We start from the raw sequence: 27,684 nt of genomic DNA, 5'->3' as shown, positions 1-27,684 counted from the left end.
ACTGCGTTGCAAGAGGCAATGCTGCTGTTTCACAGTTCCAGCAGTCCTGGTTTAATCCTGACATATATTGTTGTTAGCATGTCTAGTATTCTCATTCTACCATATTTGTTAAACTGTTGCTCTGTAATTCCCTCGACACATTCAAATCCCGTTCCTAAATATAGGCATTATGTTATGAATTGTCCATGATCCCAACCTATTATTAAATACGTATAGCATTGTCTTTATTATCTCTTCAGAGGATTCTTTTAAAATGCCTGGATGCAATCCATCTGGAGTGGAGGCAGGGGTGGGGTTTATCTTCTGATTAATTTATCTTTTTTTTTCTATTTTAAGTGTACTTATTTCACACTACTCATGCCAGCATCCAATGAGAACTACCAAAAGTAAATAATTATTTAATATTTCTGCTATTTTCCTGTAGTTACCTGTGGAATTAATCGGTTTCTTAATAGTCCTTCTCCTATCTTAACTTCCCTTTTATTATTGAAATAGTTAGTTCATTTCCCTTTCTAGTCTCTGCCCGAATTGCCCCCAGTGGCAAATCATATCACTTCCCAACTTCACATTACTTTCAATATCTGTTAACCATTTTTTTTGCTCTCAGTAACAGTGAAAACCAGAGGAAACATCCCAGTTCAGCCAAAATGCAGTTACGCAATTCCTGCATCATTATGTTCGATCTTTATGTACTTTGAGATTTCAGTATTCTCTCTATAATTGGATCTCCCTCAGTGAACCGATTTCTTAATATATTACTTTAATTTGTTTTAACTCTAAGATCAGCTATATTTGGTTTAACATGAAAAACTGTGAAGTATATTATGGTGATGCTGAATGCCTGAATTTGATTCAGTTTGATGCTTCAATGTTATGTCTGTAGTTGTGCAGAATGGGCTTTTATGAATTCATTTGTCTGTTTTCCCCAAAGTCTCAATAAACATTCTGTTGTTGAGGTGGGAGAGCCTGATATGGATCAGCAGATCACATGATCCACTTTAACAAAGACATGTTGTTTTAAAATTAAAAAGTGCTACTGTGGCTAAACAGCAGTAGACAATTCAGTCCGAATAGTGTTTTTCTTCCTCTGATAGCCAATTTTGCACATATGTTTCACTGTCTTGTGTTCATGTCCCCACTGGTGATGGGGATAGGTTGGTGTACCATAATTTGCTCTAATTTCTTCACTGCCCATGTTTGCTAGTTTGTTATTTCCATGTAGGTTTTTGCTTTCAGCCTCAGATGTGACTAAATACATTTAATACTCACTGTAGAGCACAATACTTCTTGTTTCCTTTGTCACTGTGTTTTGTAGGATACCTGTCCTTCCTGTCTTCCGGCAATCTTTTTCTGTTTCCTAAGAATGGATAATTGTATAACTCTGTCCGTATTTGTTAGGTTTATTTATCACCGGCACGTGTTGTGAAGTTTGTTAACTTAGCAGCAGCAGTACAATGCGGATAGATAGATAGATACTTTATGGATCCCAAAGGAAATTACAGTGTCACAGCACATTACAAATGCACAGATATATAAATATTAGAAGAGAAGTAGAAAGAAAAAAATGTTACATAAACAGTCAAACGGTGGGGGGGGGTGTCATCACATGCTAATATAGAAAGAAAAAAGTAAATGATTTACGGTAAGAATATATATGTATATTAAATAGGTTAAAAATAGTGCAAAATGGAGATACTTTTATACTTTTACTTTATACTTTATTGTTGCCAAACAATTGATTCTAGAATGTACAATCATCACAGCAATATTTGATTCTGTGCTTCCCGCTCCCTAGAGTACAAATCTATAGTAAATATTAAAAATTTAAATTATAAATCATAAATAGAAAATAGAAAATGGAAAGTAAGGTAGTCCAAAAAAAACGAGAGGCAGATCCGGATATTTGGAGGGTACAGCCCAGATCTGGGTCAGGATCTGTTCAGCAGTCTTATCACAGTTGGAAAGAAGCTGTTCCCAAATCTGGCCGTACGAGTCCTCAAGCTCCTGAGCCTTCTCCTGGAGGGAAGAGGGATGAAAAGTGTGTTGGCTGGGTGGGTCGTGTCCTTGATTATCCTGGCAGCACTGCTCTGACAGCGTGCGGTGTAAAGTGAGTCCAAGGACGAAAGATTGGTTTGTGTGATGTGCTGGGCTGTGCTCACAATCTTCTGCAGCGTCTTCCGATCTTGGACAGGACAACTTTCATACCAGGTTGTGATGCTTTCTACGGTGCATCTATGAAAATTAGTGAGGGTTTTAGGGGACAGGCCAAATTTCTTTAGTTTTCTCAGGCTCTGGTGGGCCTTCTTGGCCGTGGATTCTGCTTGGTTGGTCCCAAGTCAGGTCATTTGTGATATTGACCCCGAGGAACTTAAAGCTTTTGACCTGTTCCACTTACGCACCACCGATGTAAATTGGGTTGTGCGGTCCGCTACTCCTTCTGAAGTCAACAATCAATTCCTTCGTCTTGCTGACGTTGAGGGATAGGTTATTGTCTTCGCACCATGCCACCAGGTTCTTAATTTCCTCTCGGTACTCAAACTCATCATTACCCGAGATTCAGCCTACAATTGTTGTGTCATCAGCAAACTGGTGTATTGAGTTCGATGGAAACTTGGCTACATAATTAATCATGGGTGTACAGTGAGTACAGCACGGGGCTGAGTACACAGCCTTGTGGGGCACTGGTGCTCAGAGTGATTGTAGAGGAGAGCTTGTCCCCTACTTTTACAGCCTGAGTCCTGTCTGTGAGGAAGTTGAAGATCCAGCAGCAGATCTGAGTGTTAAGGCCCAGGTTCCGGAGCTTAGGAATCAGTTTATTTGGAATGATGGTATTAAAGGCAGAGCTGTAGTCAATGAAAAGGAGTCTTACATATGCGTCTTTATTCTCCAGGTGTTCTAAGGAGGAATGTAGGGCCAGAGAGATGGCATCTGCCATTGACCTGTTGCTCCGGTAGGTGAATTGCAAAGCGTCGAGGTTGACTGGTAGGCTGTGGTTGATGTGTGCCATAACCAATCGCTCGAAGCACTTCATAGCAATTGATGTCAGAGCCACAGGTCGATAGTCATTCAGGCATGCCACCTTGCTCTTCTTCAGCACTGGGATTATCGTTGCCTTCTTAAAACACAAGGGGATCTTAGACTGAAGCGAGGAGCAGTTGAAGATGTCAGCAAACACTCCGGCTAGCTCGATGCCACCAGATCTGGTTCATCCGGAGGGAGCGGGATGCTGCTCTTCTGTTCTTATCATTCTGATAATGTATAAAGAAAGTAAGGTAATGTTTGAGGGTTCAATGTCCATTTAGGAATCTTATAGCAGAGGTGAAGAAGCTGTTCCTAAATCACTGATAGTGTGCATTTAGGCTTCAGTACCTCCTTCCTGACGGTAACAATGAGAAGATGGCATGTCCTGGGTGATGAGGGTCCTTAATGATGGACGCTGCCTTTCTGAGGCATTGCTGTTTGTTTGAAGATGTCTTGGATACTATGGAGGGTAGTACCCAAGATGGAGCTGACTAATTTTCAAACTTTCTGTAGCTTCTTTCGTTCCTGTGCAGTAGCATTGTGAAGTATAAATAGCATCTGATCTCATTGTTATGGTGAGAACCATTATGTAGCTATGCTGTTTTATGTCCTATCTACCAACAACCTGTTATCTCTTTTTAAAATAAAAAAAAGCAAAATTCAATCAAAAGTAAGCGGAGAACTGAATAGAAGTACTTTTATTTTTAGAGTCTGCTTCAGTCACTCAATACAACTTGTGATTTGAGTGCTCTGATACTTATTCCCAAATGTTTAATTTAGGAAAGTGTGAATAAGAGAAAGCAAAAGTATTATTGAAAGGGAGATGATTATAAGTGAATGGAGTGCAGAGAGATCTAGGTGTTTTTGTGCATGCAACACAAGAAGTTAGCCTGCATGTTCAATGTTCAGCAGATGGTAAGAAAGTGAAAGGGCATGTTGCCTTTATTCTAAAGATTTTGTAGTTCAGAAGTAGAGAAGTATTGTTACAATTGTAGATGGTGTTCAGGGTACAATGTACAGTTTTGGTCCTGTCAAGAAAATATATATTAGCATTACAGATAGATTTAAAAAAAACTTACTGGTTTGAGATAGTAGTCAAAGTTATATTGGCATTAGATTAGATTAGATTAGATTATGAGGACACACAGTCCTCTTTTATTGTCATTTAGTAATGCATGCATTAAGAAATGATACAATGTTCCTCCAGAATGATATCACAGAAACACAAGACAAACCAAGACGAAAAAAAAAGACAAAACCCACATAATTATAACATATAGTTACAACAGTGCAAAGCAATACCGTAATTTGATAAAGAAGAGACTATGGGCACGTAAAAAAAAAGTCTCAAAGTCTCTCGAAAGTCCCATCATCTCACGCAGACATTATTGATAGGTTAGAGGATTGAGGAGTCATCTTAAACAACTACGGTCCAAAGGAAACAGGATTGGGTAACTATTGAAATGTTTCCAGAAGTGGGAAAGTCTTGAATGAGCGGACAGGATGACGTGCTTAGGAATTTCCTCCGGAAGAAATTGCTGGAGGTTTGTAAATGTGAGATCATGTATTTGACAAGGAGGTAGATCAATTTTTAAATGATCAGGGAATTAGAGCTGGTATGATGTGGAACAAGGCCTAGGGCAGATCAGCTACTATTGTTTTGAATGGGAACATATGAACATATATATATATATATATAAACATATGAATCACTTCAGATGATCTGCATTTCAAACAAAGAATCCAGGGCTTGGGTATTTGAATTTACTTGCACCGATGAAGTTAGTTAAATTCAAGTAGATAAAAGTTCACTAAAGATGTTAGGGCATTTAAAACTTTGCTGAATAACTGGACCAATAATTATTTTCTTAACTTACTACATACAGTATAAGGATTTAAATGTCAGCAGAGTTCTCTGTGGCAGATGGGGCATTTTTAGACAAATGCAACATCTCCCAACATGGAAAGACACATGGAATTGGCATGGTGATTACTGATTATTAATCAATTGGGGAACCCATGTATTTTGAATCATGGAATAATTGGTGGAGAATCAAAATTTTAACAATGTGTGTAATTTAGCATTAACGTTATCTTTATCCAAAATTTGCTGAAGATTCAGTCAAAAGGTAATATCTTATTTCTTGTGTTTCATTACTTTTATTGCTAATTTCACAGGATGAAGAACTTAATGGTAACATTATTAAAACTGCAGAAACCTGTTGAAAGTTGCCACAGCTGTACTGCAGGTGTCTCACAACTCCATCAGCCTGTTTTTAATTCTGACCTTTGGCACATTTGTATTTGGTATTTACATCGAGTATGTGCATATCCTGTGACCATGTCGGTTTTTGGATCAATTGGCAAATTTGAATTACTTCTGCAGCGGATGATAGGAGAATCAGTGAGACGTTAATGTGCATATTGTAGGTTGCCGAGTAGAAGTGGGATTGATTGGATTACTCTGAGAGTTGGCACGAATGGGATGGGCTGAACAGCACGTGGTATGAAAAATGTTCGTAATAAATACATGGCTTTCCATATATCTTCTCCTCTGCTGCCGTTCTAATTTGGGTAGAGGAATTAAAAGTAATTCCTCTGAATTTACAGTGGTGCACAAGCCAGATACAGAGAGAATCATTGCCCTGTTCCCCAACCACCACTACTTGCAAAATTTTCTTCAATTTGGACTGATTAAATTTTGAAGTGCTTGTTTCTCAGTATAATTCTCTTTTGTAATAACTTCATTGCAATAACACCCTTAAGTGTGCAGTTTAAATTATAACGCACAATGAATTGTTTCATTTTGCTTACACATACACTGATGGAAATAGGCTAAGTGACTCAAGTACAATTTATTAAGAATAGAGGTTGATATTTGAGCTATAAACAGGTGTATTAAAATCTCACTGAAGCTAACTTCAAAACCTTTTTCAACACAGCAATACATTAACCGTGAAGATTTTAAATGGGAAAGTGTTCATATGAAGTAAATCAATCCTAACATAATCCATTGCTGCATGGATGCTACCAGCTACGTTAAATTTTAATTTTGCTTTTCACTCACTACAGAAAGAGCCAGTTTCATGCATCTGCATCTGTCAGTCATTATTCACTGTTACATTTACTTTAATCCTATTGCTGTTATCTCTTGAGAAATTTCTTGTTCTATTCTTCGAACCCCTCCAGAATTCTTTTTTTTTATTTCTTGTCTTCTGTTGGTTACTCAATAATTCATGCCATGGCTGGGAATGAATGAACATCCATTATTCATTTTCAGGATTTGTATTTCAAGCATGGGTTAGGTAATTCTGATTTTAGTGGAAATTCTGTTGTAGATAAGTGATGCAAAATAATCTAAATGAAAATCATGCTTCTGCATTAAGCAGCGGAAGAGTTGTGAAATAAAATACACAATTTGCTTTGTTGATTGAGTTAATCTGAACTGTGTTCAGCCCTCCATATTACCGAGGCCAGTGCCAAAAAGTATTTTTACAGAGAGATGTGCAATATTAATCTGCTGCCATGCTGCTCATAGTTCAAAGCCTGTGGTACTAATGTAATAGCTTGTTGAATGCTTGGCAAGGTTTGTCTGATTTCTGGCACCCCACATGGTTAATTAATAGTGTACACAATGCAATGTCAGTTCTTCTCCCATGGACTGACAAAGAATAGGCTTATTCTCTGACCTGAGGTTTTACTATGCTTTTATGGTTTGATGTTTAGTTATATTCTGTGGATGTGTTGTAGAACAATGCCAGCATTTCATGATTGAGAATAGCTAGGATTCTGTAGTGTTCACACTCTCAAATTCCCAAATGCAGAGTTTGCCGTGTAAAGATTAACATTTTGAGGAGGTGCAAAAAATTCTCCATCAAGAGAACACATTGCCAACTGTTAGCTATCATAAAGTAACAGTGGTATTTTTACCATGCACTGAGTTTTCAGCACTTAAAAATGAAATCAAATTAGTATATTTTAAACAGGGATATGAAATCATCATTGCAAATCATATTCAGATCAATGTGAAGGCACAACTGGAAGTATCAGATTGAATAGAGTTGCGTTGGATAGTATTGAGGCCCTGCGTTGGTCAAGGTCAATCAATGGATATTATGTCCTAGCTGTCTTTGTAATACACAGGCCAGTAGAGAAGCCAGGACAATACTATATGGAGAGCAAGCTGTTGCCCGTGCAGCAGGCTCCCTCTCTCCACCAGCTGATGAATCCAAAGGAACGGCAGAGACCGATACTGTTTGGCGCCAGAGGTGTTGCAGGAATTGCCATATGGAGTTGAACTCAACATAAGACTGCCTTAGGGACTCCAGCTCTGGATTTTTCCTTGGGGTTTACTCCCGAAACCTTCTCTGTGAGTGGGTATAGCCGGAAGGCAGTGCAAGTGTGAGGTCAGAGTTTTTCTTCTCCTAGATGAGCTGCCAATCACAGCTGACGGGCACATCTGCCCAAAGCGACTGATTTTAAAGCAGCAGCAACCCACCTTTTGTTCTTCGTCAAGTTAGTAGGAACTGTTCCTCCGGGTTTAGTAGCTAAGCCACACTTGAAGGCCAGGACGCAAACATGAGAAAATCTGCAGACACTGGAAATTCAAGCAACACACACAGAATGCTGGTGGAACGCAGCAGGCCAGGCAGCATCTATAGGAAGAAGTACAGTTGACATTTCAGGTCGAGACCCTTCATCAGGACTAACGGAGAAAAGAGATAGTAAGAGATTTGAAAGTGGGAGTGGGAGGGGGAGACCTGAAATGATAGAAGACAGGAGGGGGAGGGATGGAGCCAAGAGCTGGGAAGTTGATTGGCAAAAGGGATAAGGCTGGAGAAGGGGGAGTACCATGAGACGGAAGGCCTTGGAAGAGAGAAAGGGGGAGTGGAGCATCAGAGGAAGATGGAGAACAGGCAAGGAATTATAGTGAGAGGGAAAGAGAGAAAATAAATAAATAAATAAATAGGGATGGGGTAAGAAGGGGAGGAGGGGCATTAACGGAAGTTAGAGAAATCAATGTTCATGCCATCTGGTTGGAGGCTACACAGACTACCCTTCTAACCCCATCCCTTATTTATTTATTTATTTATTTATTCATTTATTCATTCATTCATTCATTCATTCATTCTTTCATTCTTTCATTCATTCTCTCTCTCTCCCTCTCACTATAACTCCTTGCCTGTTTTCCATCTTACTCTGGTGCTCCCTTCCCCTTTTCTTTCTTCCAAGGCCTTCCATCCCATGATCCTCTCCCTTCTCCAGCCTTGTATCCCTTTTGCCAATCAACTTCCCAGCTCTTAGCTTCATCCCTCCCCCTCCTGTCTTCTCCTATCATTTTGGGTCTCCCCCTCCCCCCCCCAACTTTTAAATCTCTTTTTTCCGTTAGTCCTGACAAAGGGTCTCGACCCGAAACGTCGACTGTACCTCTTCCTAGAGATGCTGCCTGGCCTGCTGCGTCCCACCAGCATTTTGTGTGTGTTGCTTGAAGGCCAGGAGTTAGACTTAGTTGCCAGAGGCTCTTTGATATGCATGCCTTTGAAAGCATTTAGTAGGTAGGGGGAACTTATCCCCACTACCTTCCCTGGCTATGATAACTTTAAGGAACTAGGATAGTATTAGATCTATTTATTTCTGCATTATCTTGTATCCAAATCTAAGACAAATATTTTAAGATAAGTTGATTGTTTTTCAGACTTGAATGTAAGAGCATTTTCATTTAGCAACTGTCCTCAATAAATCCCTGTAACTGTTAGGCTGCTCAGGCTCTACTGCCATTATTTTACACCGGACTAAGTCCAGACAATAATACTCACTGATATGCACTGGCCCCCAGACCCAGTGCCTCCTACATTAAATTCTCATCCTCATATACAAACTGTTTCAAAGTAGTGATATAGGAAAGGGAAAGTCTTATCTCTAATCGGTTAATTTGTTTTTCTCGAACTATCTTTTCATCTGACTTTGAAAGGTATAAATCTGTTTGCCTGCCATGCAATTGGTCTCAACATTGTAGCGATTATATCCAAGAATTCCCTAAGCCTAACCCTCACCACAGTCTATATAAAACACTGGTTTCTTTACAGAGACGTGATTGCACCTCTTTGAAGTATCTTTGACTGGTAGTGTATTTTGTTCTTTTTGAAATCAGGTTCTTTGTTCAGACAAGTAAATCATCAAGCACATAGTTTAGTTGTAGGAAGAAGCTGCAAATCCAGAAATACCACATTCTGCAGAGAATATCAGTCTGAACAGAATATTGGCCAATGCCGCAGTTTTGCCACCGGTAGATTCTAATCTTTGGATCTGCGAACAAGATGTACCATGGATTCCAGTTAATTGGGCCTTCAGTTAACTGGGGCAGCAGCTTAGGTGGGACAAAAAGAACAAAAATAAATCAAGAAAATTGCTGGGATTCCCTTTGTTTATTTGGGACACTATGCTGCTTAATTGGGGCAGGAGACTTGCCAAACAGTTTATAACTAGCGTCAATTGCACACACTCGTGTGCCTGTTAAATGCTACACCATGCTTAGATTAAACGGTTTTTAAACTGCGTCAGTTGCATGCTTGTGTTCAGAACTAGTGAACTTTGTTTTTGATAGTTGGTGGAAGACTGCTTCAACAGGTGGGCTAAACCAGGTGAGGGTTGCAGGTTGTCACGTACCCTGGTGAGATAGGGACATGCCTGTCCTAGGATGTGAAGTCAGCTCTGGTGGACTGAGTGGAAGAGATTTACAGTGAGATCCAATGAACAGGAAGCAATGCTTTATGGAGAGTAAAGGGCATGGCGAGGCACAGAAGATGTCATGGTCATCCACTGTAACCAGGGAAGACCCCAGCTATGACATCTACTCGTGCCAGTGGACCCGAACTTCCGAGGTCAAGGGAATGGAACTGCTCCAGCACGGCTTTTTCACTTTTAAAAACTGTCCTGCACAGGTTTCCTGTCATCGTTGGATACAATGGACAACCACCGGTAGTATTGGCAGTGTCCAATTTGTTCTTTATTTTATTTAAATGCATAATTTGTTACTCAGTTATACAGTAGTTTATCTTTTTTTTTGATTTCCATAAAACTTCGGCTAATTGAGGAAGCCGTTTAATTGGACCAAAATGTGCTGGTCCCAATGAGTCCCAATGAACCAGAATCCTCTGTATATTCAAGCAGTAGGGACCAAACAAGTGTAGCGTAAAATAACATTTACTTTTATTTAATGTTTACTGTTTGAAGATTGTATCACTCAAAAAGATGGATTATCCTTTGTCAAATAAAACAAATATATTTGCGGATGTCCTTGGCATGTTTTTGATGCAACTTGAAATAATTCTGTCTGTGGAATTTTAATACTGTTTTGTTTAAACTGTTAAGCAAAGACTATCCAGTGAGTGCTTGGAAGGAATGTGCCGTTTTTAAAATAATACTCAACTGTATAGAATACAATTTTTCCAATCTTGATTGCTGAATTAAAATGAGAGAAGAAAACCATATTCCACCACCTTCAAGATTGCAGCCTGGAGTGCACTGCTATCGTGACTATGGTTTGGATGGATGCCACGTCAACGACCTGTCAAGAAACTCAAGATTGACTGGGAGAGAGAAGTGTTTCTGAATTAAGTGTCCACCCTTCCCCACCAACACCACACTTTTGATGCCAGACCTGTGAGGTGCAAGATAATGCTACAGAAAACAGACAAGATTATTTGTTTCCTTGTGACCTTTGCCACAAAAAAATTGGCATGTTGTGGAGATTCATTATTTTCTAGACTTGGACATAAGTGAGTCAGGTCATATGTGATCTGAACAATTACCTATGGTTACTCTACAGATGCACTTACAATATACAGTTATGTGGTTCCTAACAATCTGCAGGCTTTGATTCCACAGGCAAGACTGACTAGGTCCCTAAACAAAGTGTTTTAACACCTTCTTTCAGCAATGGCCTGAAGGCCTATGTCAGCTCAAAATGATCAGAGATATCAGGGATGAAAGCAGGTGAAGGTAATTTAAATAACTAAAAAGATAAAAATATTTTAGAAGTATAAAAACATTAAAAGCAACATTATAAAGGGAGGAGAAGATGGCGGCACGATGCAGCTCACAGCGGCCACTCCGGTGGTGATGTCTGTTATTTGTCAAGTGGGGTGTCGTGCACAATCCTGATTTGCTGGAAACGGACGTGAGAGCACGGAGGAACATCTGGTGAAACTTCTGAAATGCCTGCTTCGCTGCTGCTGCTACTGTGTGGTCCGGAATCTCCGGAGGGGAAGGCCCCGAGTCCTCGGCTTTGCTTGTTGCTCGGCAGCCGGGACGGGTTCAAAGTGCTCGGCAGAGGATGGTGCTCGGAAAGGCTGTGTCGGAGGGCTGGTCGGAGGCTCGAAGTTTTCAGACGGACTCAGAGTCCGCTGCGGTCGGGTGCTTCCCATGGTGCTGCATTGGCAATTTTGCGGCGCTTGGAGGTTAATGGCAGGGAGAGTTTCTCCCTTCTACCGTCTGTGTGAGATGATGAGGCTATCAGGACTTTGAGACTTCTTTTTTTACCGTGCCCATGGTCTGCTCTTTATCAAATTATGGTATTGCTTTGCACTGTTGTAACTATATGCTATAATTACGCAAACACGAGGAATTCTGCAGATGCTGGAAATTCAAGCAACACACATCAAAGTTGCTGGTGAACACAACAGGCCAGGCAGCATCTCTAGGAAGAGGTACAGTCGACGTTTCAGGCCTAGACCTCTCGTCAGGACTAACTGAAAGAAGAGCTAGTAAGAGATTTGAAAGTGGAAGGGGGAGGGGGAGATCCAAAATGATAGGAGAAGACAGGAGAGGGAGGGATGGAGCTAAGAGGTGGACAGTTGATTGGCAAAAGGGATATGAGAGGATCATGGGATAGGAGGCCCAGGGAGAAAGAAAAGGGGGAGGGGGGGAAAACCCAGAGGATGGGCAAGGGGTATAGTCAGAGGGACAGAGGGAGAAAAAGGATAGAGAGAAAAAGAATGTGAGTATATAAATAAATACTCCTGCTCCTGACCCACCGAACTCATTTCTGCATACCTTGACACGGTTTTATCCCCCCTTGTTCAATCCTTTCCAACCTATGTTCGTGACACTTCTCACGCTCTTAAACTTTTCGATGATTTTAAATTCCCTGGCCCCCACTGCTTTATTTTCACCATGGATGTCCAGTCCCAATATACTTCCATCCCCCATCGGGAAGGTCTCAAAGCTCTCCGCTTCTTTTTGGATTCCAGACCTAACCAGTTCCCCTCTACCACCACTCTGCTCCGTCTAGCGGAATTAGTCCTTACTCTTAATAATTTCCCCTCTGGCTCCTGGGCACCCGTATGGGTCCTAGCTATGCCTGCCTTTTTGTTGGCTTTGTGGAACAATCTATGTTCCAAACTTATTCAGGTATCTGTCCCCCACTTTCCCTTCGCTACATTGACGACTGCATTGGCGCTGCTTCCTGCACGCATGCTGAGCTCGCTGACTTCATTAACTTTGCCTCCAGCTTTCACCCTGCCCTCAAGTTTACCTGGTCCATTTCCAACCCCTCCCTCCCCTTTCTAGATCTTTCTGTTTCTATCTCTGGAGACAGCTTATCTACTGATGTCTAATTTAAGCCTACTGACTCTCACAGTTATCTGGACTATTCCTCTTCGCACCCTGTCTCTTGCAAAAATGCCATCCCCTTCTCGCAATTCCTCCGTCTCTGCCGCATCTGCTCTCAGGATGAGGCTTGTCATTCCAGGACGAGGGAGATGTCCTTTTTTAAAGAAAGGGGCTTCCCTTCCTCCACCATTAACTCTGCTCTCAAATGCATCTCCCCCATTTCACGCACATCTGCTCTCACTCCATCCTCCCGCCACCCCACTAGGATTAGGGTTCCCCTTGTCCTCACCTACCACCCCACCAGCCTCCGGGTCCAACATATAATTCTCCGTAACTTCCGCCACTTCCAATGGGAGCCCACCACTAATCACATCTTTCCCTCCCCTCTCTCTCTGCTTTCCGCAGGGATCTCTCCCTACGCGACTCCCTTGTCCATTCATCCCCCCCATCCCTCCTCACCGATCTCCCTCCTGGCACTTATCGTTGTAAGCGGAACAAGTGCTACACATGCCCTTACACTTCCTCCCTTACCACCATTCAGGGCCCCAGACAGTCCTTCCAGATGAGGCGACACTTTACTTGTGAGTTGGCTGGGGTGATATACAGCGTCCGGTGCTCCTGATGTGGCTTTCTATATATTGGCAAGACCCGACGCAGACTGAGAGATCATTTCGTTGAACACCTACGCTCTGTCCGCCGGAGAAAGCAGGATCTCCCAGTGGCCACACATTTTAATTCCATGTCCCATTCCCATTCTGATATGTCTATCCACGGCCTCCTCTACTGTAAAGATGAAGCCACACTCAGGTTGGAGGAACAACACCTTATATTCCATGTGGGTAACCTCCAACCTGATGGCATGAACATTGACCTCAAGCTTCTGCTAATGCCCCACCTCCCCCTCGTACCCCATCTGTTATTTATTTATATACTCACATACTTTTTCTCCCTCTGTCCCTCTCACTATACCCCTTGCCCATCCTCTGGGTTTTCCCCCCTCCCCCTTTTCTCTCTCCCTGGGCCTCCTGTCCCATGATCCTCTCATATTCCTTTTGCCAATCAACTGTCCAGCTCTTGGCTCCATCCATCCCCCTCCTGTCTTCTCCTATCATTTCGGATCTCCCCCTCCTCCCACTTTCAAATCTCTTACTAGCTCTTCTTTCGGTTAGTCCTGACGAAGGGTCTCAACCCGTAACGTCGACTGTACCCCTTCCTTTAGATGCTGCCTGGCCTGCTGCGTTCACTAGCAACTTTGATGTGTGTTGCATATGTTATAATTATGTGATTTTGTAAGTTTTAGTCTTGGTTTGTCCTGTGTTTTCTTGTGATATCATTTTGGAGGAATGTTGTATCATTTTTTAATGCATGCATTTCTAAATGACAATAAATGAGGACTGAGTGTCCTCATAATCTAATCTAATCCAATCTAATCGTTGGATAAGAACCATATTGAGGAGAAAGAGAAAAAATAACAATAGTCAACAACCCTGTCTAATGAATGGGACACACTAAATGTGCAAACTAGGGCTAGTTTGTAGTTGAGAAGCCATATATGAAAGGTATCATTTCTGCTCAGCGAAATGAGTTATGGAAGACTGAGTCCAGGGGTAGATTGAGAGGTAAATTGCAAACATGTAACCTCCAATCACAAACATGAGAAAATCTGCAGATGCTGGAAATCCAAGCAACACTCAAAATATTGAAGGAACTCAACAGGCCAGGTAGCATCTATAGAAAAAAGTACAGTTGACGTTTCGGGCCAAAATCCTTTGGCAGGATGGAAGATGAAAAGCTAAGGAGTAGATTTTAAAGTTTGGGGAGGGGCGGAGAGGAGAGAGAACCACCAGGTGATAGGTGAAACTTGAAGGGGGAGGGATGAAGTAAAGAGCTGGGAAGTTGATTGGTGAAAGGGACAGAAGGCCATGGAAGGCCAGAAAAAGTGTGATCTCCTAGTGGCCACCCATTCTGTTTCCGAATCCGATATATCTATCTATGGCCTCCTCCACTGTCGTGATGAAGCCACACTTAGGTTGGAGGAACAACACCTTATATTCTGTTTGGGTAGCCTCTAAACTGATGGCATGAACATCAATTTCTTGAGCTTCCAGTAATGTCCACCCCCCATCACCATTTCCCATCCCTTTTTCCCCCTCCCGTTTTATCTCCTGGCCTGCCCATCGCCTCCCTCTGGTGCTCTTCCCCCCTTTTCTTTCTTCCATGGCCTTCGGACTGTAAAGAGTTGAGGATTGATTATATTAACATGTGATTAAAGTGCATTATTAAGGACAGAGTTTTGGCTTGATTGGAGTATAATATTTTACAGGAATTGCAAAATCTTTCCCTTGATATCATTGGACTTTTTGCACTGTCTGTGGTAGATATAATGTGCCATAATTGTTCATTTTCCTTTCTACTGATACTAATTTTTGTAACAATGTCAAACTAAATGCCACTAACGGAGGCACATCCCTTGTTCACTAAAGAGATATTATATAAATGGTACTGAACGTGGATTTAAAAATATAAGTTGTTATTTAATTAATATTTAAGAGGGCACAGCTTTAAGGTGCTTGGAAGTAGGTCCAGAGGAGATGTCAGGGGTAAGTTTTTTACAGAGAGTGGTGTGTGCGTGGAATGGGCTGCCGGCGACGGTGGTGGAAGTGGATACGATAGGGTCTTTTAAGAGGCTCCTGGATAGGTATGTGGAGCTTAGAAAAATAAAGGGGCTATGGGTAACCCTAGGTAATTTCTAAAGTAAGTGCATGTTCGGCACAGCATTGTGGGCCGAGGGGCCTGTATTGTGCTGTAGGTTTTCTATGTTTCTAATATTTAAGTCAAATAATCATTCTTTCTGTAGTTCTCATTCCTAGTTAATATTCAAAATACTTAATTTTAACTTGGTGGACATGGCCTGAAATTACTTATTCAAACATGGAGTGAGAGAAGAATAATTTTGAACAGAATTTCTGACCTATGATTTAATGAGCTAGCAGTAATTAAGTAAATATCTTCATGTTTATAAAACATTGATGATGGTAACACAGCTCTGATGTGTGTTTGAGAGGGATAATATTCTCTTTGCTTTTCCAGAGGGACGCCAAAGGTCAATTCCTCATTGATTTTGTCTGCAACCACTTCAGCTTATTGGAGAAGGATTACTTTGGCATTAGATATGTTGATCCAGAGAAGCAAAGGGTATGTATTAAAGGTTCTTTTTAATCAGGCAGAAAAAATGTTATTTATTTTTTAAAAATTTTTTCCATTTGGATCTTCGGAGATAAATTGCTACAAAGATGCTGTGCCCCATGCATGATGATCATCTGACGCCATATTTGGATGCCTCCACTTAATCAGTGGAGACCATGACTACCGGCATGCTAATGGATCATAAAACCATTCTGACTTACTCCAATTCAATCCACACCTAACAGAAATATCCACCAAATCCCGATGATTGGCCAGTGACTCCAATGAACATATGAATATCTGTCCGGGGGATATTCTCTGGACATCGTTCCTATAACAGGGGTCAGCTGATTTCAGATAGACCGTTTTTTTTCTGCAGTGAACTGATGTCAGCCTGTAGTGGTATCTGTTGTAATGTAAGCATTATTAAAAGTAAGTTAATTCTAATTATGATAATGGAGAGGGGTTTACTTCCGGTGTGCTTTGTTTATAGTGTTCCTGCCATACCGTACGGGTTGTGGAAGCCTCTGTATATACGTAACGGTTTTGACGTTCGAGATAAAAGTTGTTTCTTTGGGCATGAAGTTGTCGAGTGTGCCTTTTTCAAAGTAGAAGTTACCACATATTTTTGGTGATGAGGTGAATTGGTTTTGTGGACGTGTTGGCACATTTCGAACGGGAGTAGCAGCGTCGTTAAGGGGCCTCACGTTCAGATACGTTTGGGACTATTGGTGAATTTGTGGAGTTGACAGAGGACTGGCCGGAGTATGAGGAAACTTAGGACACTTTTTCTGTGCTATGGAATAATGAGGAGGCTAAGAAGCGCTCTATTCTCCTGAGTGCACGTGGGGCAAAGACTTACAAAGCTAATAAGGAATTTAGCCACACTGCGGAAACCGGGGGACATTCCATATGGCGAACTGGTCAAGCTCGGGAGGAACCACTACAATCTGAAACCTTCTGTGATAGTCCAACAGTGTAAGTCTCACAGCCGTTTCAGGAAGCCAGGTCAGTCTGTGGCCAATTTCGTGGCTGAGCTTTGGCAGCTGTTGGAGCATTGTGATTTCGGAACGGTGTTGGAAGACGTGCTCTGTGATAGATTGGTATGCAGCATTAATAATGACAGCATACAATGCTGCCTGTTAGGGGAAACCCCACTGTTGACTTTCAAGAAAGCCTTAGAGATTGCCCAAGGCATGGAAATGGCTGCTAATAATGTCAAGGATATCCAGAAAGGACATGGGGGGGTCGCAGTCGGCAGCAGTACACCAAGTCAGGAGGGAGACTGGTAAACAGGCAAAGCGGGTGGAATGTTTCCGGTGTGGAGGGACGCACGATGCAAATGATTGCAAATTCAAGGACACTGCCTGCCATGCTTGTAGCAAAAAGGGATATTTAGCTAATAAGTGCAGAAGTTCAAAGGGTAAGATTAAGCCTGGGCAGGGGAACGCTCAACGGGCTCAGGCAGCCACACACCATCTAGAAGATGCAGATGAAGAGGCAGCGTTTGCCTACAACATGTTTGCAGTGGAAACAGATCAGGAACCACCTGAACCATATTATGCCATAGTCACTGTCAGGGGAAGGGACATTAAGTTTCAGATTGATTCAGGGGCCACTGCATCGGTCGTTAGTGAGGAGACCTACAGGAGGATATGGGGGTCCAACCTGCCTCCCATTAAACCGTCAAAGCTCAAACTCAGGACCTAGACGGGGCAGCCCATACCTCATTTAGAGGTGTTATATGTGGACATTTCAGCCGGGGGTCAGAAGGCTGAAGCCAGGCTAGTGATAAGCGCAGGGGGCCCAGTCTTTTGGGTCGCGATTGGCTTCGCAAAATCCGGCGAAACTGGCATGAAATTAAGTATGCACACATGACGGAGGACATTCTGCAATGGTACAGTGACGTTTTCAGGGACAAGCTAGGAACACTGAAGGGTGTGACAGTGGAACTCAATGTCGACCCTGAGGCTACACCACGTTTTTTTAAGCCCAGGTCGGTGCCCTATGCCATGAAAGGCAAAGTCGAGGAGGAGCTGGAATGTCTACAGAGGCTGGGCATTATTGAGCCCGTCCAATTTTCAACTTGGGCAGCTCCCATTGTTCCAGTTTTGAAGGCAGACAAAATGGTGAGGATATGTGGGGATTATAAACTTACAGTGAATCAGGTCTCTAGGCTGGAGGAGTACCCATTGCCACGGGTGGATGACCTGTTTGCGACCCTGTCAGGGGGTAAGCTGTTCACAAAGCTGGACATGAGCCACACCTACCAACAGCTGCTGCTCGACGAGGATTCAAAGGAGTACGTCACAATTAATATGCACAAGGGATTATTCAAGTACAATCGCCTGGTGTTTGGAGTGGCGTCCAGCCCTGCCATTTTCCAAAGGACAATGGACACTTTGCTGCAGGGGATTCTGCACGTAGCAGTGACCTTGATGATATTTTGATCCGGGGGCTACGGAGGTGGAGCATTTGGCTAATTTAGAACGGGTGCTGAAGAGGCTCTCAGACGCAGGGCTGCGGTTGAAATGAGGAAAATGTGTGTTCCTGGCATCGAGTATGACTCACCTGGGACACAAGATCACAGCTGAGGGGCTCTAACCTGTGGAGGACAAAGTGAGAGCTATTAAGGAAGCCCCAAGCCTGAAGACCACCACGGAACTCAGATCATTTTTAGGCATGGTGAATTTTTGTGGCAAGTTTCTTCCTGACCTCTCAAGGGTTTTGACCCCACTGTATAAGCTGCTTCACAATGACACTAAATGGCAGTGGGGTGAAGAGCAGGAGAAAGCTTTCAGGGAAGTGAAAGAACTCCTCCACTCAGCAAAGCTGCTTGTTCACTATGACCCAGACAAGGAGATCACCCTTGCATGCGATGCCTCGCCCTGTGGAGTCGGGGCAGTTCTCTCACACGTAATGGAAGACCGCTCAGAGAGGCCTATTGGTTTTGCTTCATGTACCCTGACAGCTGCTGAGAAGGGATATTCACAGCCAGACAAAGAAGGTCTGGCCATTGTTTTTGCAGTCAAACACTTTCATCAGTACCTTTATGGACGTGTATTTACAATTTATACGGACCATAAACCACTGATAAGCCTGTTAAGTGAGACTAGATGAATCCCACTGCTAGCCTCAGCCAGGATACAGCGTTGGGGTCTTACATTGTCAGCCTACCAGTACACTATAGTGTGCAGAGCGGGTGGGGATAATGCAAATGCCGATGCACTGAGTTGACTACCTTTACCTGAGACACCTGTTGCTACATATGTGCCTCCAGAGACACCTCCAGAGGCTGTCAGAGACAGAGAGGGACCCAGTCCTGTCCCAAATCGAGACTTTTCTTTTACAAGGCTGGCCCAGAGTCGTGGAAGGAGAGGAACTGAGGCTTTATACCAAACGCAAGACAGAACTCAGTCTGCAGGATGGCTGCATTTTCTGGGGGTCAAGGGTCAGCATGTCTCCCCCTGGCTGTTCACAGATTGTGGAGGAAATTCATGAGACTCATCCAGGGGTGTCTCGAATGAAAAGTCTTGCAAGATCCTACATTTGGTGGCCAAGAATGGATCAGGATCTGGAGAGCAAGGTAAAATCATGCACACAATGTCAGACTAATCAGAATATGCCACCACCAGCTCCTTTGCACCCATAGGAGTGGCTAGACCACCTGGGTCTAGGCTACATTTGGACTTTGCTGGCCCTTTTATGGGCAGATGTTTCTTGTCATGGTAGATGCGCATTCTAAATGAATCGAAGCTCACATCATGAGCAACATCACAGCACCTTCAACCACAGACGCACTCAGGCAAGTGTTTGCAGTCCACGGGTTGCCTGACACTCTGGCCACTGATAGTGGCCCGACATTCACCAGTGAGCTGTTCAGTGAGTTCATGCAGCAGAATGGCATTCGTCACATTCGGACGGCCCCTTTCCACCCAGCCTCCAATGGTTTGGCTGAGCCGGCTGTTCAGACAGTGAAGGCAGGCCTGAAGCGGATGACAGGGGACTCCCTTTGCATTCGGCTTTCACGTTTCCTGTTTAAATACCGCCTCACGCCACAGACTACGACTGCCCGCACTCTAGCAGAGATGCTGATGGGGCGTAGGCCCAAATCAAAATTGGACCTGCTGCGCCCGGACATGAAGGCAAAAGTGTGACAGACTACTGCAAAAGCATGTCCACCAGTGACTTTGCCAGAGGGTGAGGTGCTGGCAGAGGGGTCGGGGTTCCCTGAAGTGGATGGACATTCTCACGCAGACACACAGACCCCTCTCATGCCCCCAATGCCAGACCCACCCAAAACATCATCACCAGTGGTACCTGCTGGGTCACCAGGGGTAGTGCGCAGATCACAGTGCACTTGTAAACCTCCTGACAGACTGAATCTTTGATGAGACAGTTTTCTTCTTGTTGTTGTTAGATTGAATGTTGAATCTCTCATGTTTTCCAGATGTTTGCTATTGATAAACTGTTGCTGAGATACCCGTATAAGTTTTCAGGGGTATGCAAGTTAATAACACCACTGTTTTTATTTCCTAGTTTTTACATTTGGGGAATGTTGGATTTTAAAGGGGGAGAAGTGTTGTTATGTGAGCATTATTAAAAATAAGTTAATACTAATTAGGATAATGGGGGGGGGGTTTACTTCCGTTCTTTTTACTTCCAGTATGCTTTGTATATAGGGTTCCTGCCATGCCGTATGGGTTGTGAAAGCCTCTGTATATACATAACGGTTTTGAAGTTGGAGATAAAGTTGTTTCTTTGGGCATGAAGTTGTCGAGTGTGCCTTTTTCAAAGTAGAAATTACGACAGTATCTTAAATTTAGAACTGTTTTGGGTTGAATGGAGATGTGCTTTAAAGTTACAGGTGAATGTGAGAAGTGTGCAGGGACAAGCTTCAAAATTTTTTTGGGCAATAAGTGACCATCAGTATCCTTTCTCAGGCTGATATCCCTACTGTTGAGTCCCTAATGACACCTTGTTGGCTCAGGTTGAGAGAACCCCAGGACAAGCCCATCGTGGTAGAAGGAGAAGGAGCACGCTACTTCCCCAACCACTCAAAAACCCACCGCAGTTGATACTTGCTACCCTATCAGTGCAAGAGTCTGCAGTTCCCGCTAAGCCTCATCAGTCTCCCTGAAAATTATAGAGTTAGAGTGGAAGCAAGACATCCTCTATAGCTTATAAGAAGCAGAAGAAGAAACATCTGAGCCTTTGCAGATGGATTTGTAGTGATATGAGGAAACAACATTGAGAGGACAAACATAAAAGCTTTCCAAAGAACTAGTCATGCCATTTGACTTCTATTCAAAATCCTTCATTGCCTACAGGAAATGCTGGCCACCTCATTTGGTGGAAGATCTGCATGTTATTTAACGTAAAGCCTTTCTCCTGGTACTGGCTAATTTATTTCAGGCTTAAGATTTGATATGCTTAGTTTGAGGCCTCATATTAATTTGACTTTCCCCTTCATCCCAACGACCCACTGCACTCTGCCATCTCCAGTAAGCTGCTGGACAGTGGGGTTCACTTTTCTGCATGGCTAATGATAACCTGACTCTCCTTGAGTTTCACCTCCCACCTTATAACTCTGGAAAGGCATCATCTGGGCATACTAGTTCTAACTTTTTCCAGTTGATCGTTCAGAGCTGGTGGGTGGCTTGGGGAGAATTTGGTCAGGGAAGTCTGATTTACCAACTGTTTTGATCTTCAGTACAGCATTAAGGGATCTGACCACCAGCCAAAGTGAAATTTTTCCACTACTGGTAGAGCAGAGGATGTTGTCTACATGGATTTTAGTAAGGCTTTCGTCAAGGTCCCACGTGGTTGGTTAATCGAGAAGATTAAGATGCATGGGGTCCGTGGTAACTTTACTGTTTGATTTCAGAACTGGCTTGCCCATAGAAGACTTGAGTGTAGTGGCTGGAGGCCTGTGAATAGTGGCGTTCTAGAGGGATCCACACTGGAACCTCTGCTGTATGTGATACATATATAAATGACCTGGATGAAAATGTGGATGGGTGGGTTAGCAGGTGACTCAAAAATCCGTGGTGTAGAAGACCGTACCAAAGCATGCAGTGAGGTATAGATCGGTTACAGATATGGGCAAAGAAATTCTAGCTGTACAAGTTGATAGGGTGTTAAAGAAAACATATGGCTTGCTCTGCTTTATTAGTCAGGGCATTGAGTTTAAGAATCAGAAAAGTACAGCTTCATAAAATTCTGGTTAGGATGATCTGGCGTGTAGCATTCTATTCTTAATAATAGGCATCTGTTAGTCTCGTGAGACCATGGATTTGCCCCTTGGAAGGTTTCCAGGGCGTAGGCCTGGGCAAGGTTGTATGGAAGACCGGCAGTGGCCCATGCTACAAGTCTCCCCTCTCCACACCACTGATGTTGTCCAAGGGAAGGGCATTAGGGCCAATACAGCTTGGCACCAGTGTCGTTGCAGAGCAAGGACACAACACGCTACCTCAGCTGAGACTCGAACTAGCAATCTTCAGATCACTAGACCGATGCCTTAACTACTTGGCCACGCACCAACACAGCATTCTGTTCTGGTCACCCCATTACAGGAAGGATGTCAAGGCTTTGGAGAGGGTACACAAGATGTTTACCAAGACGCTGTCTGGATGAGAGGACATGTGCTATAAGGAGAGGTTTGAGGTACCAAGGTTGCTTTCACTGGAGTGGACAAGGCTGAAGGGAGACCAGTTAAAAGTTTATAAAATTATGAGAGGGCATAGCGAGAGTAGACAGCCAAAATCTTTCTCCTAGGGTAGAGATATTCAATACTAAAGAACGTGCCTTTAAAGTGAGAGGGGGTGAACATCAAAGAAGATGTGTGAAGCAGGATTTTGTTTAGACAGAGAGCAGTGGGAGCCTGGAATGTGCTGTCAGGGGCAGTAGTAGAAGCAGATATGACAGAGCGATTTAAGAGACTCTTACATAGCCTCATGAATATGCAGCAATATAAGCTACATGCGGGCTAATGGAATGAGTGAGATTAGCCTTATTATCACGTGTACATCGAAACATACAGTGAAATGTGTTGTTTGCTTCAATGACGAACACGGTCCGAGGATGTACTGGGAACAGCCTGCAAGTGTCGCCTTGCTCCTGGCACCAACATAGCAAGCCCACAACTTACTAACTCTAACTTGTATGTCTTTGGAATATGGGAGGAAACCTGAGCCAGCGTAAACCCACATGGCCATCTGGAGAATGTACAACTCCTTACAGACAACAGAGGAATTAAACCCGGGGCTGTAATAGCATTTTGTTATCTGCCATTCTACCTTGCCGTTTGACTGTCTGTCCCTTGGAAAGGTTTCAAGAAGAAATTTTGTTGGATTTCAGTTGCAGCCATTTCCCAGCCCTAGGTTTCTTCAACACTTCTTTGAGTATCTTTCTCCATTCTTAAAGAGATAGAATATTCTTACAGGGGAACTGGCCTTCAGCCTTGTACTTTGCAAAGTATAACTATGCCCCTGTGTGGTTGAGATGATAATGGGATGGATTGGTGTTGGTGCCCTTCTCAAAGTCCCTCCTTATTGACATTCTGATAAGACTAAGCTACTAGTGACTTGCCATTGTGCCTGGGATGACTCCTGCACTCCCCAGGAACTGCACAGCAGCAAAATAATGTGACACACCTGGTGGAATTTACTGGGCCATATAGGTTCATTAAGCTACAGTAACGCCAGCAGTTCAAGATTACTCCCTTTATCTCACACAGAAGCAAATGTGCCCTTTCTTATTTAAGAGCATATTACATTAGATTCTGCATACTTTGGTCTATAGGAATTTTCCTAAAGAGAATGATTGTGAAATGCTTCTGCTGACTGTATAAAATTCTTCATGCATATTCTAGCCCCTTAATGCCCTTTTGGAATTGTTTCATAGAACACAGAAATCTACAGCACATTACAGGCCCTTCGGCCCACAATGTTGTGCCGACCATGTAACCTACTCTAGAATCTGCCTAGGATTACCGTACTGCATAGCCCTCTATTTTACTAAGTTCCGTGTACCTATCTAAGAGTCTCAAAAGTCCCTATTGTATCCGCCTCCACCACCGTTGTTGGCAATGCATTCCACACACCCACCACTCTCTGTGTGCAAGACTTACCCTTTTTAATGTCAGGTCACATTTCTACCTTCTCACTTGTTCCCATTCCAAGTCAATGCAGATGGTTTTCTGAAACAAATGCCTTCCAGTAAACACCTGATCCTTCTAATTTCTAAAGTACAATATAACCAAAAGTCAATAATGTGTAATGATTTGCTGCTGAAAATATAAAAACCTTGCTCTTTAATGTTTCATGATTTTTTTTTCCTGAATTACATCGAAGGAGGTACTGATCTGACGGTATTTTTCTTTATTTTGCTGTTATCTTTGACCTTTTTTCCCCTGCAGGCTGATTGTAAGATCAGACCGTCGATTCTGTTTGAAGTATGTTCACTCATTTTATTTAAGCATTCTCTCCTCACCACCACTGCACTCTGCTTTAGCCATCCAATGTCATGTCCCAGGTTTGCCAAAAGGCATCCTGGTCAATCATGTAGCTGAATGCTGATCAAGCTCTACACTAGTTTGACTATGAAGTTAGAATTAAAATAATTTTTATGTTTTGCATGCTGTACTTGTGTTTAGATGTCTGCTATGATTAGTTAATGACCCTTTTACTTCTTCCAGAAATATGACATTTGATTTATTTCTTAATTGCTACTGAAGCTTTTCATTTGTTTGGTATTTGCACAGTAAATGCTGACCAAATAATTCTTTGTCCTGTAGGCTCACATTCTTAAGTAAATGCAAGTGAACCTTTGAGATTCATTGGCAAATACATCACGCAACACAAAGTAATCTTTGTGTTAGTATAAAAAAATGAGAAAGAGAGATACACTGTTTTCTAATGATCAATCTCCTATTTTTATTTCATAGCATTGGCTGGAATCCAACAAGTCAGTTGTGAAACAAATGAAATGTAAGTTTGACTTTTTTTTACTCTCCCTCTGTAAATGGAGATGAAAAATATCAACAGTTCTATGTAAATAAGGCCTCACTCTACCCTGGCATTAACAGCTGACTGAGAAAAATGCTGCCAATTTCAGACAGTTTTATATCAGGCAATTCTTTTATGCTACTGCTTGGTTATAATAGACCATTTGGAAACCATCGTCTCTTCTCCTGAGCTAGTTTACTGCTGCAGTAACATCCTATATGGTTAGTTATTGATTTTCTGCCAAGAGTGGAGCATCTCGAAATGTTTTAAAATCAATAATAGACAACCAAGGATCCTTAAATTGCATCCATAATTGTTTGTCCTTTTTATATTCATCACAGGAATGTTTTAAGAGAACCTGCACTGAGCCAGAAATTTTTTTTTTGTTCTGAGATATTTTAAGCTAGTTTCCAAGATGATAACTCAGATATATCACATGTAGGAATGAGGATCAGAGGATGTTAAAAATCGGCCTTGGCTCACATGGGACGTTCTGATGCTGGGCACAGCCCTTGCTCAATGCAGTTAAATATTGGAGGACAGGGAAGGAGTGAACAAACAGGGGAGGGGTGTAATGCCCCACATTATTATTGACAGAAGTAAAAATACACTTGCTCTTCAGAGGCCTCTAGTGGAAAGACAAATGGAATACAGATTAAAACTCTAAACTTAATTTGTTTACAGCAAATTTGGCAGATGGCATGCTTTTGGAAGTATTCAGATGCAAAATATTGTGTGAAAAAATAATGGTTTCCCATATCCAGAAACATAATTCTATTTCTTCCCCTCAATCTATTCTTCTAGAGTTTCCTTAATTAGTTATTTATAAGAAGTAGCAGATTTTCTGTGTAAATTCAGGGATCAAGTAGTTTTGATATAGGGAGGAACATCCCTTTAGTTCTACTTCGGTAGCTGCCTATACTTTAGAAACACGAGAGGTTTCAGATGCTGGAATCTGCAGCTACGGACAGTGTGCTGGAAGAACTCAGTGGTTTGAAATCCTGCTTGACCTGTTGAGTCCTTCCAGCAGATTGTTGTTTGCAGATTCTTTACAATGTTTATGTGTCCTCTGCAGGGGATTTATTACCATCTATCCTGTCAAGCCCCCTAAGAATTTTCTGTGCTTCAAGGAGATCACCTCTCAACCATCTGAACTCAAGTGAGTACAGGCTCACTCTGGTTGATCTGACTACACACCATAAGCCTGTCATCTCAGTAATCAATACGATGACTATTGACTACATTCTCTCAATCACAAGTACATCTTTATTTAATTAGGTAGACCAGATCCCTGCAGAAAGCAGGAAGTGGTGGGGTCACGTTGTAGCTGTTGGAAGCTGTGAAGATTGATATGCTGAATGGGAAGGCTGATGGGCTTGATGAATGAGGACCAGGAGAACTTCATCCCTGTTCTGTCTGGGGTGGGGGGGGGTGAGGGATGGAGGGTGGATATGGTAAGAGTAGAAGTACAGAAGTGGAGGAACTAGAGGTGAAAATTCCATCAATAGCAGTGAAGGGGAAACTATGATTTTCCTCTCAAATTGCCTTTCATTTGGTTCCCGACTCCCTTCGGGCTTCCGATCTCCTGGCTGTTTTCAAATGCCCAGCTCTCTACTCTTTTTAAGTCTGTGGAGTGATGATGAGAACTTCTGTCATGTGGGTTGATGTAGAAGGTTCACTGGTGAATAGGCAATTTCATATGCAAATATAATTTTAGAATCACTTATTTACAGCAGATTAACAGAAGTGAACACATGCTTGCAACAAAAGTACTAATACAAATATTAAAATCTGTGTTGCAAAATGAAATAATCACAAGTGGTACACAAAGCAGCTGCTGAATATTGTGAGAAGTGAAATATTATTTTGTGCAGTTTCTTTCCTGATGTGCTCTGAGCTTTTTGCCCAGAGCCATGCCTGAAAATACAAGGCTTGTTTTGCATGATTTATTCTGTGGCCCAGAGCATTTCTTGAATAAATACAAGTTTCCCAGACATCATCATGGCTCTGTCTGTCTAAGTAGACAATGGATGCGCCTGTTCCGGGGCGCAGACCTGGGCGATAAATATGGATATCCTGGGCTGCCCAGACATCAAGATCCCCCTCTCGGCCTCGCGGATGTGGTCCAAAGGAATGCGAAGCAGTACATTTGACATCAGCTTGGCTGCAGGAGCTGCCGGGAGGTGACGTGATATGTCATCCAACCGCCTTAGGGGCTCCATTCTGGATTTGTGTAGGGTTTACTCCTTAGCCTTCTCTTCTCCCGCAGATACCCACAAGGCAGTGGGATCCGTAACCCTGGATAGGGGCCCATACCGGGTACAGTCAGCCAGAGCTAGCTGAGCCCAGGACTGTGTAAGGCAGGGTCGTCACGCCCTGTAGTAGTGACATATGGAGCCACTACCCACTACCCAGACATACACAAATATTTATTTTGTAAGCAGCAAAAAAATTCTGCAGATGCTGGAAATCCAGAGCAAATGCTGGAGGAGCTCCTGCCCTTTACCTTTCCCACCCACCTGTCATCTTCTAGGTAGCCCTCCAGCACCTCCCCGTACCTTTTTTTTCTGGCATCCTCCTTCTTTGTTTCCAGTGTTGAAGAAGGGTCTTGGCCAGAAACGTCAGCTGTTTACAGTATTCATTTTCATGGATGCTGCCTGACCTGCTGAGTTCCTCCAGCATTTTGTGTTCACTTTGTATCGCTCTTACTTTTTTTTCCATAATATTTCAGCTCAGCCTCCGTATACCATGTGCTTCAGAGTGAAATTTTATCCTGCAGAACCAATGAAGGTCAAGGAAGAACTCACCAGGTACTTTTAATTTTCTAGTGAAAACTATACTGCGAGTTTAAAACTTT

The 27,684-nt window shown here is 42.7% G+C and overlaps 1 protein-coding gene across 4 annotated transcripts in view; it reads left to right on the top strand.

Moving 5' to 3' along the window:
* Positions 1 to 27,684, top strand: part of frmd3 (FERM domain containing 3) — a 185,830-nt gene that overhangs the window by 72,192 nt on the left and 85,954 nt on the right. For all 4 annotated transcript variants that reach the window (XM_063068799.1, XM_063068798.1, XM_063068800.1 and 1 more), the window contains exons 2-4: positions 15,724 to 15,828; positions 24,767 to 24,809; positions 27,559 to 27,637. In XM_063068799.1, coding sequence (XP_062924869.1) covers positions 15,724 to 15,828; positions 24,767 to 24,809; positions 27,559 to 27,637 — 227 coding nt within the window. The remainder of the gene's footprint in view (positions 1 to 15,723; positions 15,829 to 24,766; positions 24,810 to 27,558; positions 27,638 to 27,684) is intronic.

The sequence above is a fragment of the Mobula hypostoma genome, chromosome 16 (genome assembly GCF_963921235.1).
Source record: "Mobula hypostoma chromosome 16, sMobHyp1.1, whole genome shotgun sequence".
Classification (NCBI taxonomy): domain Eukaryota; kingdom Metazoa; phylum Chordata; class Chondrichthyes; order Myliobatiformes; family Myliobatidae; genus Mobula; species Mobula hypostoma.
Note: the sequence above shows the minus strand (reverse complement) of the source record. Positions and strands in the feature narration are given on the sequence as shown.